At 66.1% G+C, this 12,200-nt stretch overlaps 4 protein-coding genes across 6 annotated transcripts in view; 1 reads left to right on the forward strand and 3 right to left on the reverse strand.

Annotated features, from left to right (window-relative positions):
- The window catches only part of DCTN1 (dynactin subunit 1), a 78,771-nt gene extending 78,668 nt beyond the window's left edge, over positions 1-103 (reverse strand). Inside the window, exon 1 of one of the 2 annotated variants that reach the window (XM_014943910.1) lies at positions 5-103. The gene's annotated coding sequence lies outside the window, so the exon portion shown is untranslated. The remainder of the gene's footprint in view (positions 1-4) is intronic. The other variant, XM_014943919.1, reaches the window with a different exon arrangement.
- A 221-nt stretch (positions 104-324) lies between these two features.
- On the forward strand, positions 325-4,060 carry LOC106888759. 2 transcript variants are annotated; one of them, XM_014943209.1, is made up of 4 exons: positions 325-530; positions 1,894-2,051; positions 2,161-2,327; positions 2,713-4,060. In XM_014943209.1, the coding sequence occupies exons 2-4, from the start codon at positions 1,901-1,903 to the stop codon at positions 4,012-4,014; spliced, it is 1,620 nt and encodes a 539-aa protein (XP_014798695.1). In that variant the 5' UTR covers positions 325-530; positions 1,894-1,900; the 3' UTR covers positions 4,015-4,060. The 2 variants fall into 2 exon arrangements, with proteins under 2 accessions (XP_014798695.1, XP_014798706.1); XM_014943220.1 differs by having other exon boundaries at positions 1,897-2,051.
- LOC106888550 (retinol dehydrogenase 12) lies at positions 4,022-7,289 on the reverse strand. Its single transcript, XM_014942836.1, has 6 exons — positions 7,133-7,289; positions 5,653-5,892; positions 5,433-5,522; positions 5,173-5,358; positions 4,659-4,765; positions 4,022-4,552 (listed from the first exon to the last, which is right to left on the reverse strand). The coding sequence occupies exons 1-6, from the start codon at positions 7,287-7,289 to the stop codon at positions 4,358-4,360; spliced, it is 975 nt and encodes a 324-aa protein (XP_014798322.1). The 3' UTR covers positions 4,022-4,357.
- Positions 7,290-8,684: 1,395 nt separating this feature from the next.
- On the reverse strand, positions 8,685-12,115 carry LOC106888900 (chromosome unknown open reading frame, human C2orf81). Its single transcript, XM_014943433.1, has 4 exons — positions 11,443-12,115; positions 11,100-11,306; positions 8,907-10,544; positions 8,685-8,766 (listed from the first exon to the last, which is right to left on the reverse strand). The coding sequence occupies exons 1-3, from the start codon at positions 11,752-11,754 to the stop codon at positions 9,591-9,593; spliced, it is 1,473 nt and encodes a 490-aa protein (XP_014798919.1). The 5' UTR covers positions 11,755-12,115; the 3' UTR covers positions 8,685-8,766; positions 8,907-9,590.
- Positions 12,116-12,200: the final 85 nt, after the last annotated feature.

Here is a 12,200-nt window from a genome sequence, read left to right on the forward strand (position 1 = left end):
GTACCTGCCGCCCGGCCGCTCCCCAGCGCCGCTCACCGGACCCCGCTCTCGGAAGCCAGCGGCCCCCGCCCGTCAGCGAGGACCCCCCGCTAGGCCCCTTCGGGCTGCCCGCCGCGCCGCCGCACCGCCCGGCCCCGCCGCCGGCCGAGCTTGGTGTCAGGCATGGCTGTGGACGGCCCTCAGGGGCCAGAAGGGCGGAAGGGGCCTGCGGGCGGCGCGCATGCGCAGTGAGGGGAGCGAAGCCGGACGGGCGCGGACGGGCGGGCAGGCTATGGCGGGGGAGAAGGGACAGGAGGGCGGCGGGGCGGCGGAGCGGCTCTGCCCGGGCAGCTGCAGGGGATTTGGCCGCGCCGGACGGCAGCGAGCGGGGCGGCCTAGCCGCGGGGGAGAGGGCGTCTTGTTCCCGGCAGGGCGGGGGCCGCCGGTGTCTATAATGGTGGGGCCGGGTCCCGCCCGCCGGGGAGGTGGGGCCGGGCCGGGCCGGGAGGGAGAAGGAGGAAGGAGAAGCGGGAAGAGACGCGGAGCCCCCGGTAAGTGCTGCCGGCCCGGCAGCGGCCCAGGCCCGGACCCCGGTAGGGACCGGGGGGGCGGGTCCCGGGAGCGTACCGGGTCTGTTGCCATGAGGACGCCCCCCACGCTCCGTTCCCCGGTGGGTCGGGGCCCGGGCCCGGTGCTTGGGGCAGCCCAGGGCCAGGAGCAGCACCCCGTCCCCAGCGCGGTGGGGGGAAAGGGGGGAGCTGGGCTGGGGGGCAGGCGATCCCCGCGGTGTGGCGGGGCCCTGGGGGTCTGTGCCCCCGAGCAGGGCCAGGCCGGCGCCTGAAGTGGGCGTTGGGCTGGCGGGGACCAGCCCCGGTACCGATCCCCGCAGTGACAGCCCGTGTCCCGCTGGTCACGACACTTTGAACCCGCCAGCGTGGCTAGTTTTCCACCCCTGTGGCACACGAAGCTGGCACAGTTTGCCGGCCGGGAGGCTGTGTCCGGGTCTCCGGTGACAGTGTGAGATGTCCCCTGCCCTAGCGGTGCCCACCCGTGTCACAGTTTGCCCGTGGTCTATCTGTGCCGGCTGTTTTCACCCACTGTGTGCCCAGAGGCAGCTTCCAGGAGGGTCTTCTCCCGGTCCCCAGCACCCCCACAGGTAGGGCTGATGCGTCCCTTTCTCCAGTTGCTAGGACTTCCAAAGCCCTCCCCATCCCAGTAAACCTCTCCCCAGCCCACTGGGCTATACTGGGGTGTGTCCCACGTTAACAGATCCAGGAACTGGGATTCAGTGTTAGTCTGGCGGATGTTTTAGTCATCTCATTGAGAAAGTGTCCCTGCAATTAGGCAGGAAACAAGGGGCTCTAACACAGTGTGATTACCCAAGCGTTACCAGTCTCAATTACACACTGTGATTAACGCTTCTCTCCAGCTTCCCAGCACCGTCCTCTCCCGTCCTCAGTGCTGCCACAGCTGGCCTCTGGTGCCCAACCTGCCTGCCAGAAGGTGGCAAGGTTTGGGGTGTCCCCCTGGGCGAGGGGCTGCTGGGGTAGTTTATTTGTCATTCTCCCTTCTCCTCTCTGCCGGCGGGTCCGGGGTGTGCTGTGCCGCAGGGAACCGTGCTGGTTAGTCCTCTCTGGTCATGTTGGGGTTGCCTGATGGGGGAAACCACAGCGCCAGTGCACAAAGCCAAGCAAAACCGAAACCAGGACCAAAAAGCTCGCTTTCCTCAGGCAAGCCAGACCAGACTGGTGTGAGGCCACACGCACTAAGGCAGAACTTTCTTAACTGATTTTGCAGAAATGGTTAAAGCGCACCCAAAATAAAGCTGGGCCCTGACAAGTTGCAGTGTGTGCTGGAGTCTGTGGGCAGCTCCAACCCGAGCACACGGTGCCCAACCGTCCCTTTCCCCCACAGCAGCCAGATGCCCAGAAGGAAGGAGGTGCCAACGCTGGGCAGCCTCTGCCTGCAGAGCCTGGCCCGGCACATGCAGAGCATCTGGGTGAAGGACTACAGCGACAACTACCTGGATGAGTACCAGTTCCGCTTCGTCATGGGCCCCTTTAACGACCTGGGTGAGGCACGGGGTCCGGGGACCCCCTCCATGTGGGCAAGGAGAATGGGTTGAGCGGTGCTGGGGCTGTCTCGCTGAGCCCCGTAACAGTGGTGTGTCCCCCCCCGCAGCTGGCAGCTTGGTGCAGGACCTGATCCGGCTGCTGGGCGAGAGCCGGCGCCTGACGCGGGCAGCGCTCCACCTGCTCCTGGTGCCTCACCTGCGGGAGCTGAGCCTGCGGCCCTGCCCCAGCCTCGCCAGCAACGCCATCGGCCAGCTCGTCACTCTGCGCTGCAAGGTCAGCGGGCTGGGGACGCCCACCCTCCATGGGGCTGGGTGAGCAGGAATGGGGACACCCACCCTCCATGGGGCTGGGTGAGCAAGAATGGGGATGCCCACCCTCCGTGGGGCTGGGTGAGTGGGGCAGGGGATTCCCACCCTCTGTGGGACTGGGTGAGTGGGGCAGGGGGTTCCCACCCTCTGTGGGACTGGGTGAGTGGGGCAGGGGATTCCCACCCTCTGTGGGACTGGGTGAGTGGGGCAGGGGATTCCCACCCTCTGTAGGGCTGGGTGAGCAGGAATGGGGATGCCCACTCCCCGTGGGTGGGTGCAGGGGGAGCAGAGAGGTGTCGGCGTCCCCTCCACCCCACCTTGCTGAGGGGGCTTCTATGTGCTGGTGGCAGAACCTGAGCTCCCTGGACCTGCATGGCTGCAGCCGGCTGTCGGCGGATGTGCTGGTGGACCTGGCAGAGGGGCTGCCGCAGCTGATCCGGCTGGGGCTGGCGGAGACGCAGGCCAACGTCCAGGTGCTCTCAGCCGTGGGCTCCTGCTGCCGGCACCTGCAGGAGCTGGACGTGTCCCACTGCAAGAAGGTGTCCCCGCGTGCCCTGCGGTACCTGGCCTACGACCCACTGGCACAGTCCCTTTGCTGTCCCGTGCTCCGCATCCTGCTGGCCCATGGTCTGGAGCCTTCAGGGGACAGTGGCATGGTGGCGGCACTGGCCTTCCTGCTGCTGGCCCTGCCACGCCTGGAGTTCCTGGCCCACGGTGCTGTGCCGGACGCTCTTCACCTCCTCCATGGGTGGCAACTGGGTGGCACGGGCGACTCCGAAGGCTTTCCCTCACTGGAGGAGCTGGCACAGCAGCGGGGGGCTGCCCCAGGGGGTCCCCGGCTCACCCTGCCCCTGCGGCGGGTGGAGGAGGTGGAGGAGCCCAACCTGGCCACCATCCATGCCATCTGTCCCCAGGTCAAGGAGGCTGGCGTGTGGCTAGGGGATGGCCCGGGCCCAGTGGGTGGCTGGGAGCTGCTGGGCTGGGGTCACTTGGCCCGGCTGACCCTGGGCTGTACCGGGCGGCAGGGCCGGGTGTTGGCGGAGGTGCTGCCGCTGGCACGGAGCCTGGGCCCCCGCCTGCAGACCCTGGCCCTGCACGGCTTCTGCTGCCCGGATGAGCTCTCCCTGGCCGCCCTGCTCGCCAGCTGCCCCAGCCTGCAGGCCTTCAGCGCCGAGCTGCACCCCCCGACGGACACTGACCTCAATGGGGAGACCCCGGCCGAGCCATCCCGCTGGGACACCGACCTGCTTCCCCACAGCCTCCCCCAGCTCCAGAGCTTCTCCCTGACCCTGAGCAGCACCACCGGTGCCTTCCCAGCTGGGCATGGGCTGGCACTGCGTGCCACGCTGGCCTCGCTGCTGAGCCATGCCCCATGCCTGCAGACCCTCCGCCTGCTCGGCATCCCCTTCCCGTTGGACTCGGTGTTTGAGACGGTGCTGGCGGCGCCGGGGCCGCCCCTGCTCAAGCTGCAGGAGCTCTCGCTGGCCGAGAGCTGGGTGTCCAGCCGGACCGTGCGGCTGCTGCTGGCCTCCGAGGGCTGCCTGCGCCGCCTGGACCTGTCCCACTGCCGGGACATCCACCGGCGGGACTACGATGGCTTCCTACAAGCGGTGCGGAAGCAGCAGCTGGACCTGGACATCACCTGGGAGTAGCTGGCACTGGCTGTACAGGGCTTTTTAATAAAGGAGTTACATCGCAGATGGTGGCACGATCCATGCCCTGGCATGGCTGTGCCCCATGGCCGCTCTCCCTTTTGGGAAGGGGCTGGCACATGTGAGGCGACCCCCTTCTGCTGCACTTGGGTGTCCCGGCACTGCTGGGGCTGGTGCAACTCCCCTTGCTGGCTACCCCACACCTGCATGGTGCCCACTCTGGTGTCCCCCTGGCAGCATCTGTCCCCACGTCCTGGGGAGCCACAGGGAACCCCGGCTTGGCAGCTGGCAGCACCGGGTGGCACAGCCACTGCCACGTCCCTGACACAGAGCTGCTGCTGGCTCAGTGCTGGGGGCCATCGGTGAGCCCCGTCAGCCGCTCGGACTCCTCCCAGAGCTTGCGAGCGAGGCCGGCGTCGCGGGCGGCCATGGAGGGCAGAGTCAGCCTGCAGTCGCTGTCGAAGTACTTGCCCGTGATGCCTGAGACCTCTTCTGAGACAGCGCAGTAAATTGTGCTGATGGCCCCCTGCTCCGCGGACTGACGGGCACAGAGGGGTGAGGAAGGAGCCCGGCCGCCCCTTGGGGATTGGGGAGGGGGAGAGGTGTCTGGGCAGGATGGGGTCCTGCCGCCTGCCCCTGCTCACCTTTATGAAGGGGCGGATGAGGATGAAGAGTGTCCGCATGGCCCAGCCGAAGTGGCGCATGATGCTGGTGCTCACCACACCGGGGCTCAGAGCATTGGCGATCACCCCTGCCAAGCCACACCATCAGCACCGCACCGGGAGATGGGGCTGGGGGACACAGGGACCCCGGTGCGGGCAGGGCCCTGCCCCAGTCCCTGCCTCTGGGGTCTGAATCCCCCCTGGAGCAGCAGGAGCAGCCCCAAACCCGGCTTCCGAGCTGGGGCTCCTCCGTGCTCTCGGCGCCAGGGTGACCCCAGGGGATGCGGCCACGTCTGGCCAGGGTTCTCCCAGCCGTGGGGGACGTGGGTGGTCCTGGGGAGTTTCTGCCAGGGCCAAGACCCCCTCAGCCCCATCGTGCGGCCCCTGTGCTGTGGCACAGCAGCGTGGGGTGGTTGGGACGGGCAGGTGGCACCGGGAGGCAGCCCTCCCCGGGGGCTGCTTGGCACGGCATGGCGAGGCACAGTATGGCACCCACCTGTGCCCTGCAGGCGCCGCGCCAGCTCGGCGGTGAAGAGGACGTTCATCAGCTTGGTGCTGTTGTAGGTGGCGGAGCTGCCCAGCCGCTCCTGCCCGGTGAGGTAGCGGCCATCGGCGGTGCCCACGCTGTGCCGGAAGGACGAGACGTTGACGATGCGGGCGGGCGCCGACGCCTTCAGGAGGTCTGCAAAGAGCATGGGAGGTGAGCGGGGAGGGGTGCCCCAGACCTCCCCACCCCCTGGCAGCCCCCTCACTCACCCAGCAGCAGGTTGGTGAGCAGGAACGGGCCCAGGTAGTTGGTGGCGAAGGTCTTCTCCAGTCCCTCCGGTGTGATGGTGAAGGGCAGCCCTGGAAGAGGGGAGCACAAGGCACCATGGGGCCAGGAACCGGGCAGGCATCATCCACCACAGTGGGACCAGGAGGTGGGCTCCAACCAGGGCCAGGACAGGAGTGGTGGACACCTGAGCCCAGTGCGTACCGCTGAGGCCAGCGTTGTTCACCAGCACGTCCAGCCGCTTCTCCTCCCGCAGCACGGCCTGGGCAAAGGCACGCACGGAGGCCAGTGAGCTGGTGTCCACCAGCCGCAGCAGCACCGCAGGGTTGCCGGTGGCCGCCCGGATCTCCTCCACTGCTGCCTGGCCCTGCTCCCGATTCCGGCATGCCAGGATGGTGCGGGCGTTCCTGCGGGCCAGGTCCAGGGCCACACACTTGCCGATCCCTGCAGCACACGGAGTGAGCGTGGGCTGGTCCCCACCAGGTCCCCACAGCAAGGGGTCCCTGAGGGTCAAGTGTCCCCATCCCCAGGGTCCAGGCAGCCCAGAGAGGATGATGGAGGGAGACCCTGTCCCAGTCAATTCAGCCACTGCCAAGAGCCCAGTGCCAAACCCAGGGTGCCCCAGCGCTGGAGCTGGGGTGTCAGTGGGGCCAGAGTGAGCACAGTGTGGCTGTGTGGGGATGGGGAGAGGGCAGGACAACCACTGCAAGGTGCGGGAAGGAGCTGGTGGTGGCAGGTCACTGCAGCTCAGTCTGTGGCTCAACCCCAGCCACATGGGCAGAACAGCTGCCACAGCCACCAAACCCACCCAGATGCCAGCACCGCTCCACATCGATGCTCCCACACGGTGGGAAACAACAAGCACCGGGGAGGGACACCCAGCACATGTGGGGCCACCCTGTCCCCACAAAGGGACACCCCAACCCTGACACATGCTCCCCCCGAGCCCCCAGTCCCACAGGTCCCACTGCCCCCAGCTGTGCCAGATCCAATCCCATGCTTTGCAGCAGGATGTGGGTTGGAGCAGCAGCCCCATCCCTGGCACGCAGCTCCATCTCTGGCACAGCGTGGTGCCTGTGGTGGCTGACAGCACGGTGTCCTGGGCTGTCAGTCATTAACCCAGTTGGGGCAGAGTCCAGCTGCAGAGGCTGGGCCAGGCTTGCGGGCACGGAGCTGCCGAGAGTCCAGCAAGGCAGAGCTGCTCCTGGGTGGAGGATGCCAGCCGGGAGCTGGCTCCTGAGCATGCAGTGCAGTGGTCAGTGTGGAGCAGAGGATGCCAGGGCACCTGGTGTGAGCATATGGTGGGCACCGGGTGCTGGGAGCACATCGTGCACGCCCAGGGACCAGCCACTGGCTGCTCCTGCAGCCTTTTTCTCCACTGACACAGGGGCTGGGGTTTGGCAGCTGAAGAAGGGGGACCCGTGTTCCCTGTGGACCGCCCCACAGCATCATGCTGTCGTGCCATCACCCACACACATGCCCCCAGCCCCTGCTCCACCCCTGGGAAGCAGGGAGCTGCCACTTGCTCCAGGTACACAAGAGAAGGATGGCTGGATCCAATGTCCAGACAGGACCCACAGCCTTATCCCATGTCCTGCATCTCCCCGGCGCCGTGGTCCTTCACACACACACACACACAGCCCCACCCCGACCTCTGCAGCCCATGCCACCGCTCCCCGCTCACCACTGTTGGCTCCGGTGACAATCACCGTCTTGCCAGTCAGGTCGGTGGGACACTTGCGGGGATCCCAGGCGCGTCTCCTCCTGGCCCAGAGGAGCAGCCCCAGGAGCAGTGTGAGCAGGAACCAGCACGGGTGGCTGCAGGCGCTCGGCAGCTCCATGGCTGGGGCGCAGGGTCTGGCTGGCTGGGATACCGGGGTGTGGCTGGGGGACAGAGTCCAGCTGTGGCTGGAGGTCAGCCGAGGAGCTTCGCCCAGCCCAGCAACCCTGGCCAGGAAAGTCCCCTCCCGCTCCCCAAGCCATCAAGAGAGCGGCTCGCTGGGCTATCTACCCAGGGAGGGACAGAGCAGGCAGGAGGCTGAGCCCTGCATCCCTTGTGCCACTGCAGGGCTGCTTGCCCGTGCTGGCCAGGGAGCCCCCTGCCAGTCCCAAGGCCAGCTGCTGCAGAAGGGGTGATGCCCACCAGGCAGCCTCAAGGTCCCTGTCCTGCTGCACAGGGACCATGCTGTCCTGCTACACTCACCCATGTGCAGGAGCAGGGACCTGCTGGAGCGGTTTATGAGGCAGGGGGGCAGCCCCAGCAAGGGGCTCTGGGGTGTCGTGCTGCACCCGAAGCACATGGGGAGATGGAGGGGGCTGCAGCCTGGGGGTGGCTGCACAGTGGGGTGGGTGTCCAGCCAGTCCCCTGCCCACCCTGATCCTGCCAAAGCAGCCCTGACTCAAGGTCCTCATCCTCCTGACCAGACTGGCAGCCTAGGGACACAGGCATGGCCCTTCCCCGGGCACGGTCCCAGCCAGCCCCTTCCGGGGATTTCAGCAGCTCAACCCAGGAATGGACCCAGCTTTCCTGGGGCTCCCACAGCCTCTGAGATTCTGATACTGGTTGAACACCACTGGCCCCAAGCTACGGGTGGACTCTATAATCTTAAGGGTCTTTTCCAGCCTAAATGATTCTATGACTCTAAGCTGCCGCCGTTCCCTGGCCACACGGCCTTGAATGCCTCCAGTATTTCCCTGGCTCCTGCCCTGGATGAGCTGTCCCTGAGCTCAGCTGTCCCTGACCATCACCCCACGCTATCACAGCCAAAAATGGGTTCTTTACAGAAAAAAAAAAAAAAAATGGGGTGATTGCGCAGCCAGAGCACTATTGGAGCTGGCAAACAGTCCTGTGGTGGCTTGGCCCCACCAGCTCTGGTGGCTTGGGGTGCAGGGAGCAGAGCTGGGGCCACCCGCTGGGGCCACAGCCAGGCTGGGCTGCACAGGCAGAGTGGCTTGGAGGCAGCCGTGCCTCCGAGGACAGGGACCTGCTGCAGCCCGGGGACACTGGGCAGTGGCAAAAACCCAGGGAAAGTTCATGCATTAAAGCCACACAGGTCACACAGCCACACCCCGCTAAATCCCTTCCATTTCTTTTTTTGGTGGCAAATCAGCTGCAGGGTATGTGGCTGCACATGATTACAAGCTGAAAAATGTCCTGCAGGCTGTGATGTGACGTGTGACCATACTGGGTGCTGCCTGCCTGGGCAGTGTGCTGGTGGGTAGCCCCAAAGCACAGCGTGCCCCAGCTCCCACGAGCTTTGCTTCACATCTTGCTGGCGACCATTGCTTCCTCGCCTCCTCTCCAGCAGCAGCGGGGATCTGTGAAGGTTGAGGTGTCAGCAGCCATTTGGCCACTCCAGTCCATCCCCACAGGTGGCACTGGGCAGTGGCAGGGATGGTGGCTCTGTGGGTGGCTGTGGACTTTGCTCCCAGCCCCATGCTCCAGCATAGAAACTCACCGGCTCAGAGGTGTGACAGCGGCACGGCTGTTCTTCAACAGAGGCTGAAAGCTGAGTGACAGAAACCTCTTTATTTTACTTCTAGCAGGGCTTGCAAAGGGCATCGAGCTCCCAGCCTCACCGGGCAGCCAAGAGAGCCTGCCCTGCCCTTCGCCAGCTCTGGCACTTGCTGTGGTAACTTGTGGGGATGGAGGATCAGGTGGGAAACGTGCCAGAAGCCGTGGGTGAAGAGCCCACCCAGGACAGGAGGTCTCTCCAGGAGCTTGAGCATCCAGGCGCTGCGCTGAGCTGCAGAGCAAGGGCAGCACCCAGCCGGGCACCCAGCCATGGAACTGCTGGAGCTGGTTTCCCAGCGGATGAGCTCCGGGATCAAGAGCCAAACAGGCGGGTCTGCTCCCTGGGGTGCAAGGGGAAGGAAGCCCACAGGGCACAACCAGCCTCCCGCAGTGCCGTGGCTCCTGCCCGGGGTGGTGGCTGCCCTGCAGAGCGGAGACACGGCACATGGGGAGCCTGGGGGACCCAGCCTGGCTGCACCCTCACACTGGGGCTGTCATGAGCAGGTCATGGGAAATGCCACCGTGGGACACGGTGGGGAGCCAGGCAGGACTGCCTGGGGTGATGGGGAGTGAGGAGGGGGGGCTGGCACCGAGTAGGGGGGTTAACCCCGCACACCACCCAGGGGCCCTAGAGCAGTGATGGGGGGGTGTGCTGCCTCTGACACTCGTCATCACCTGTGACCTGCCCGGCTGCAATGGCCGGGAAGGGCACGGTGGGGCAGATGGGTCTCAGGTCCCGCTTGGCCTCCCCTGTCTCCTCCTCCTCCTCGCCGTGCGCAGGGATGCAGAGCCCACGCTTCACGCTGCTGCCCCATCTGATGGTCACGCCGGGGGCCAGCTGAGCAGAGTCCAGCAAGGAGCCGAGCTGCCGAGGCAGGGAGCTGGGGGGCTGTGGGGACTCTGGGGGAGCCGGCTGGAGCCGTCCCCTCCCCGTGGCAGCCAGGCCCCAGGACAGCTGAGATCTGCCCAGCTCCGGTCCCCGGCTGCGCCCGCGGGCACCCCGGGAACATGCCAGCGGCTTGGCCTCTGCTCCTGGGTCCAGCACCTCCACCTGGGGCCTGATCCAGTGCTCGGGCCGGCGGCCATGGCTCAGCCTGGGCACCCCCAAGATGGCACCAGTCCCCTCTTGCTTCACCCCCGTGCTGCGCTGGGGCCTCCCTGGCAGGATCGTTTCCATGCTGGTGCGGGATGAAGATGACAGCAGTGGCTTGCAGCTGCTGGCCCTCGCCTCACTGCTCCATTCCACGTCCCCATGGGATGACTTTGGTGCAGGACGATGTCCCTGCTCTGGCTGCCCTGGGGGCTCAGAGGGGCCCCAGGGAGCTGGTGGCCTGGCTGGGCTGAGCGGGGCTCGCCGATGCAGCAGGGACTGGGCCTGGGGACGTTTTCTCTCAGGGGACTGGGTAGCGATGACCGCCTTGTCCTGCAGCATCTCCGGGTGGGATGGCCCTGGCTCAGGCAGGACGGTGCTGCTGGTGGTGACCTGGCCAGGAAACAGGGGCTGCATGGGGGGAGCTCCAGGCTCAGATGTTTCTGGAGATTCCTGCCTTCTGTGCTGGTACGGGGGCTCCACATCAGAGACCTGCCCAGGAGGGGACAAAGGGGGACCTGGTGTGGGCCAGGGGTGCCAAGGCGCCTGATGGGGGTGACTCAGTGTTGGCAGTGCTGCCCCCCTGGCCCAGCACTGGCAGTGGGTGCAGCCCCAGCCCCCTTAGTGCGCAGGAGTGATGTGGGTCCTGCTCCTCACCCACAAGAGGCAATGGCTCAGCACTTGGCACCACGGTGAAGGGAACCGTCCCAGCAACAACCAAACACCTCCCAGTGCAGCCCCAGAGAACAAGCCAGAGCTCCCCATTCCCCCCTGCCCACATGTACATCCCCCCTGCACAGCACAGACTCCCCGGCTCCTCAGGTGGTGTTCAGAGCAGGCTGTGCCCTGCAACAGCACCCAGCCTGCAACAGCACCCAGAGGACCCTCACACACACTGGGATTGGGGTGTCAGTGGGTGTCCCATGGCCCCATAGCAGCCCAAGCTCAGCCCTTCCTCATGGGGTTCACTCGCCCTGGACTCACACACAGGGGAGGGATAAGCTCGGCTGCCTGGGGGCCACAGCGTGGTTTTGTGGTCCGCCTCACCTCTCCGGGGCATGGGGACAGATGGGTATCCTGGACAGGAACGGAGCCCTGCGCCCAGGAGTCCGCAGTGCAGGGCTTGGGCTCCTCATCCTCCTGCCAGGTGTCATCTCCATCGGTGTCCATCTCCCCCTCATCCCGTGCCAGGAAGCGCCACTCGGCGATTTGCAGGAGGGCGTCCCGCGCCTGGCCCACGGTGAAGGGCACGCACTGTGGGCAGAGACAGGGCTGAGCCCCCCCGCCCTGCCCCACTCAGCACCCTGTGCCCTCTGCCTGTCCCACGCCACAGAGCTGGGGCTGCAAGGGACCCATGCTTGCCCCAAAAGCAGGGCTTGGGCGTGCTCACCTGCTGAGCCACGTAGGCTTTGCAGCACTCGTCCATCACGCGGCCCAAGAGCTCTGCGAGGATGTCCCCGATGTCCTCATCCCTCTGCTCAGCCCTGATCAGGGAGAGCCATTCCTCCTCAGGCAGGCGCCCGGGGACAATGTCGGCTCGGGTGACAGGGACGGTGGGTGGCCGGGACTTCTCCCCGCGTGACTTGGAGGTGGCCGTCCGCTCCCGGGGGGTCGTTTTCTGCAGGGAGACACCACAGCCCTTGAAGCTCCTGCCTCTCCTGCAGCCCAAGGCAGGGTAACACCAGAATGGCCCCAGGACCATGTTCCTGGGACATATATGTTTCTGGGAGCCCCAGGACCGTGTTCCTGGGACATATACATCCCTCAGTCCCTCTCAGTTTGAGAGGGACCGGAGATAAGATCACCCCCCACATAGGTCACAGAGGTTTCTTCTTTTCCAGGCCCCTGGCAGCAGCACCGGGGTTCGGGAGGAGCTGGGGGGAGCTTCCATGTCCCATCCCATGGTGGTGGCATCTCTGACAGGGCATTCCAGCTCTCCCCATGGCACACACAGACCCCCCTCTGCCATGTACCTCAGCTCTTCCCAGCACACCCTGATACACTCCAGGACATCCCAGCACACCCCGGCTCATCCCAGTACATCCCAGCACACCCCAGCTCATCCCAGCACACCCCAATATATCCCAGCACACTCCAACCCGGCCCAGCACACCTCGGCGTGCCCCAGTACACCCCAGCACACTCCCG

This window comes from Calidris pugnax, unplaced genomic scaffold (genome assembly GCF_001431845.1).
Source record: "Calidris pugnax isolate Ruff unplaced genomic scaffold, ASM143184v1 scaffold15, whole genome shotgun sequence".
Classification (NCBI taxonomy): domain Eukaryota; kingdom Metazoa; phylum Chordata; class Aves; order Charadriiformes; family Scolopacidae; genus Calidris; species Calidris pugnax.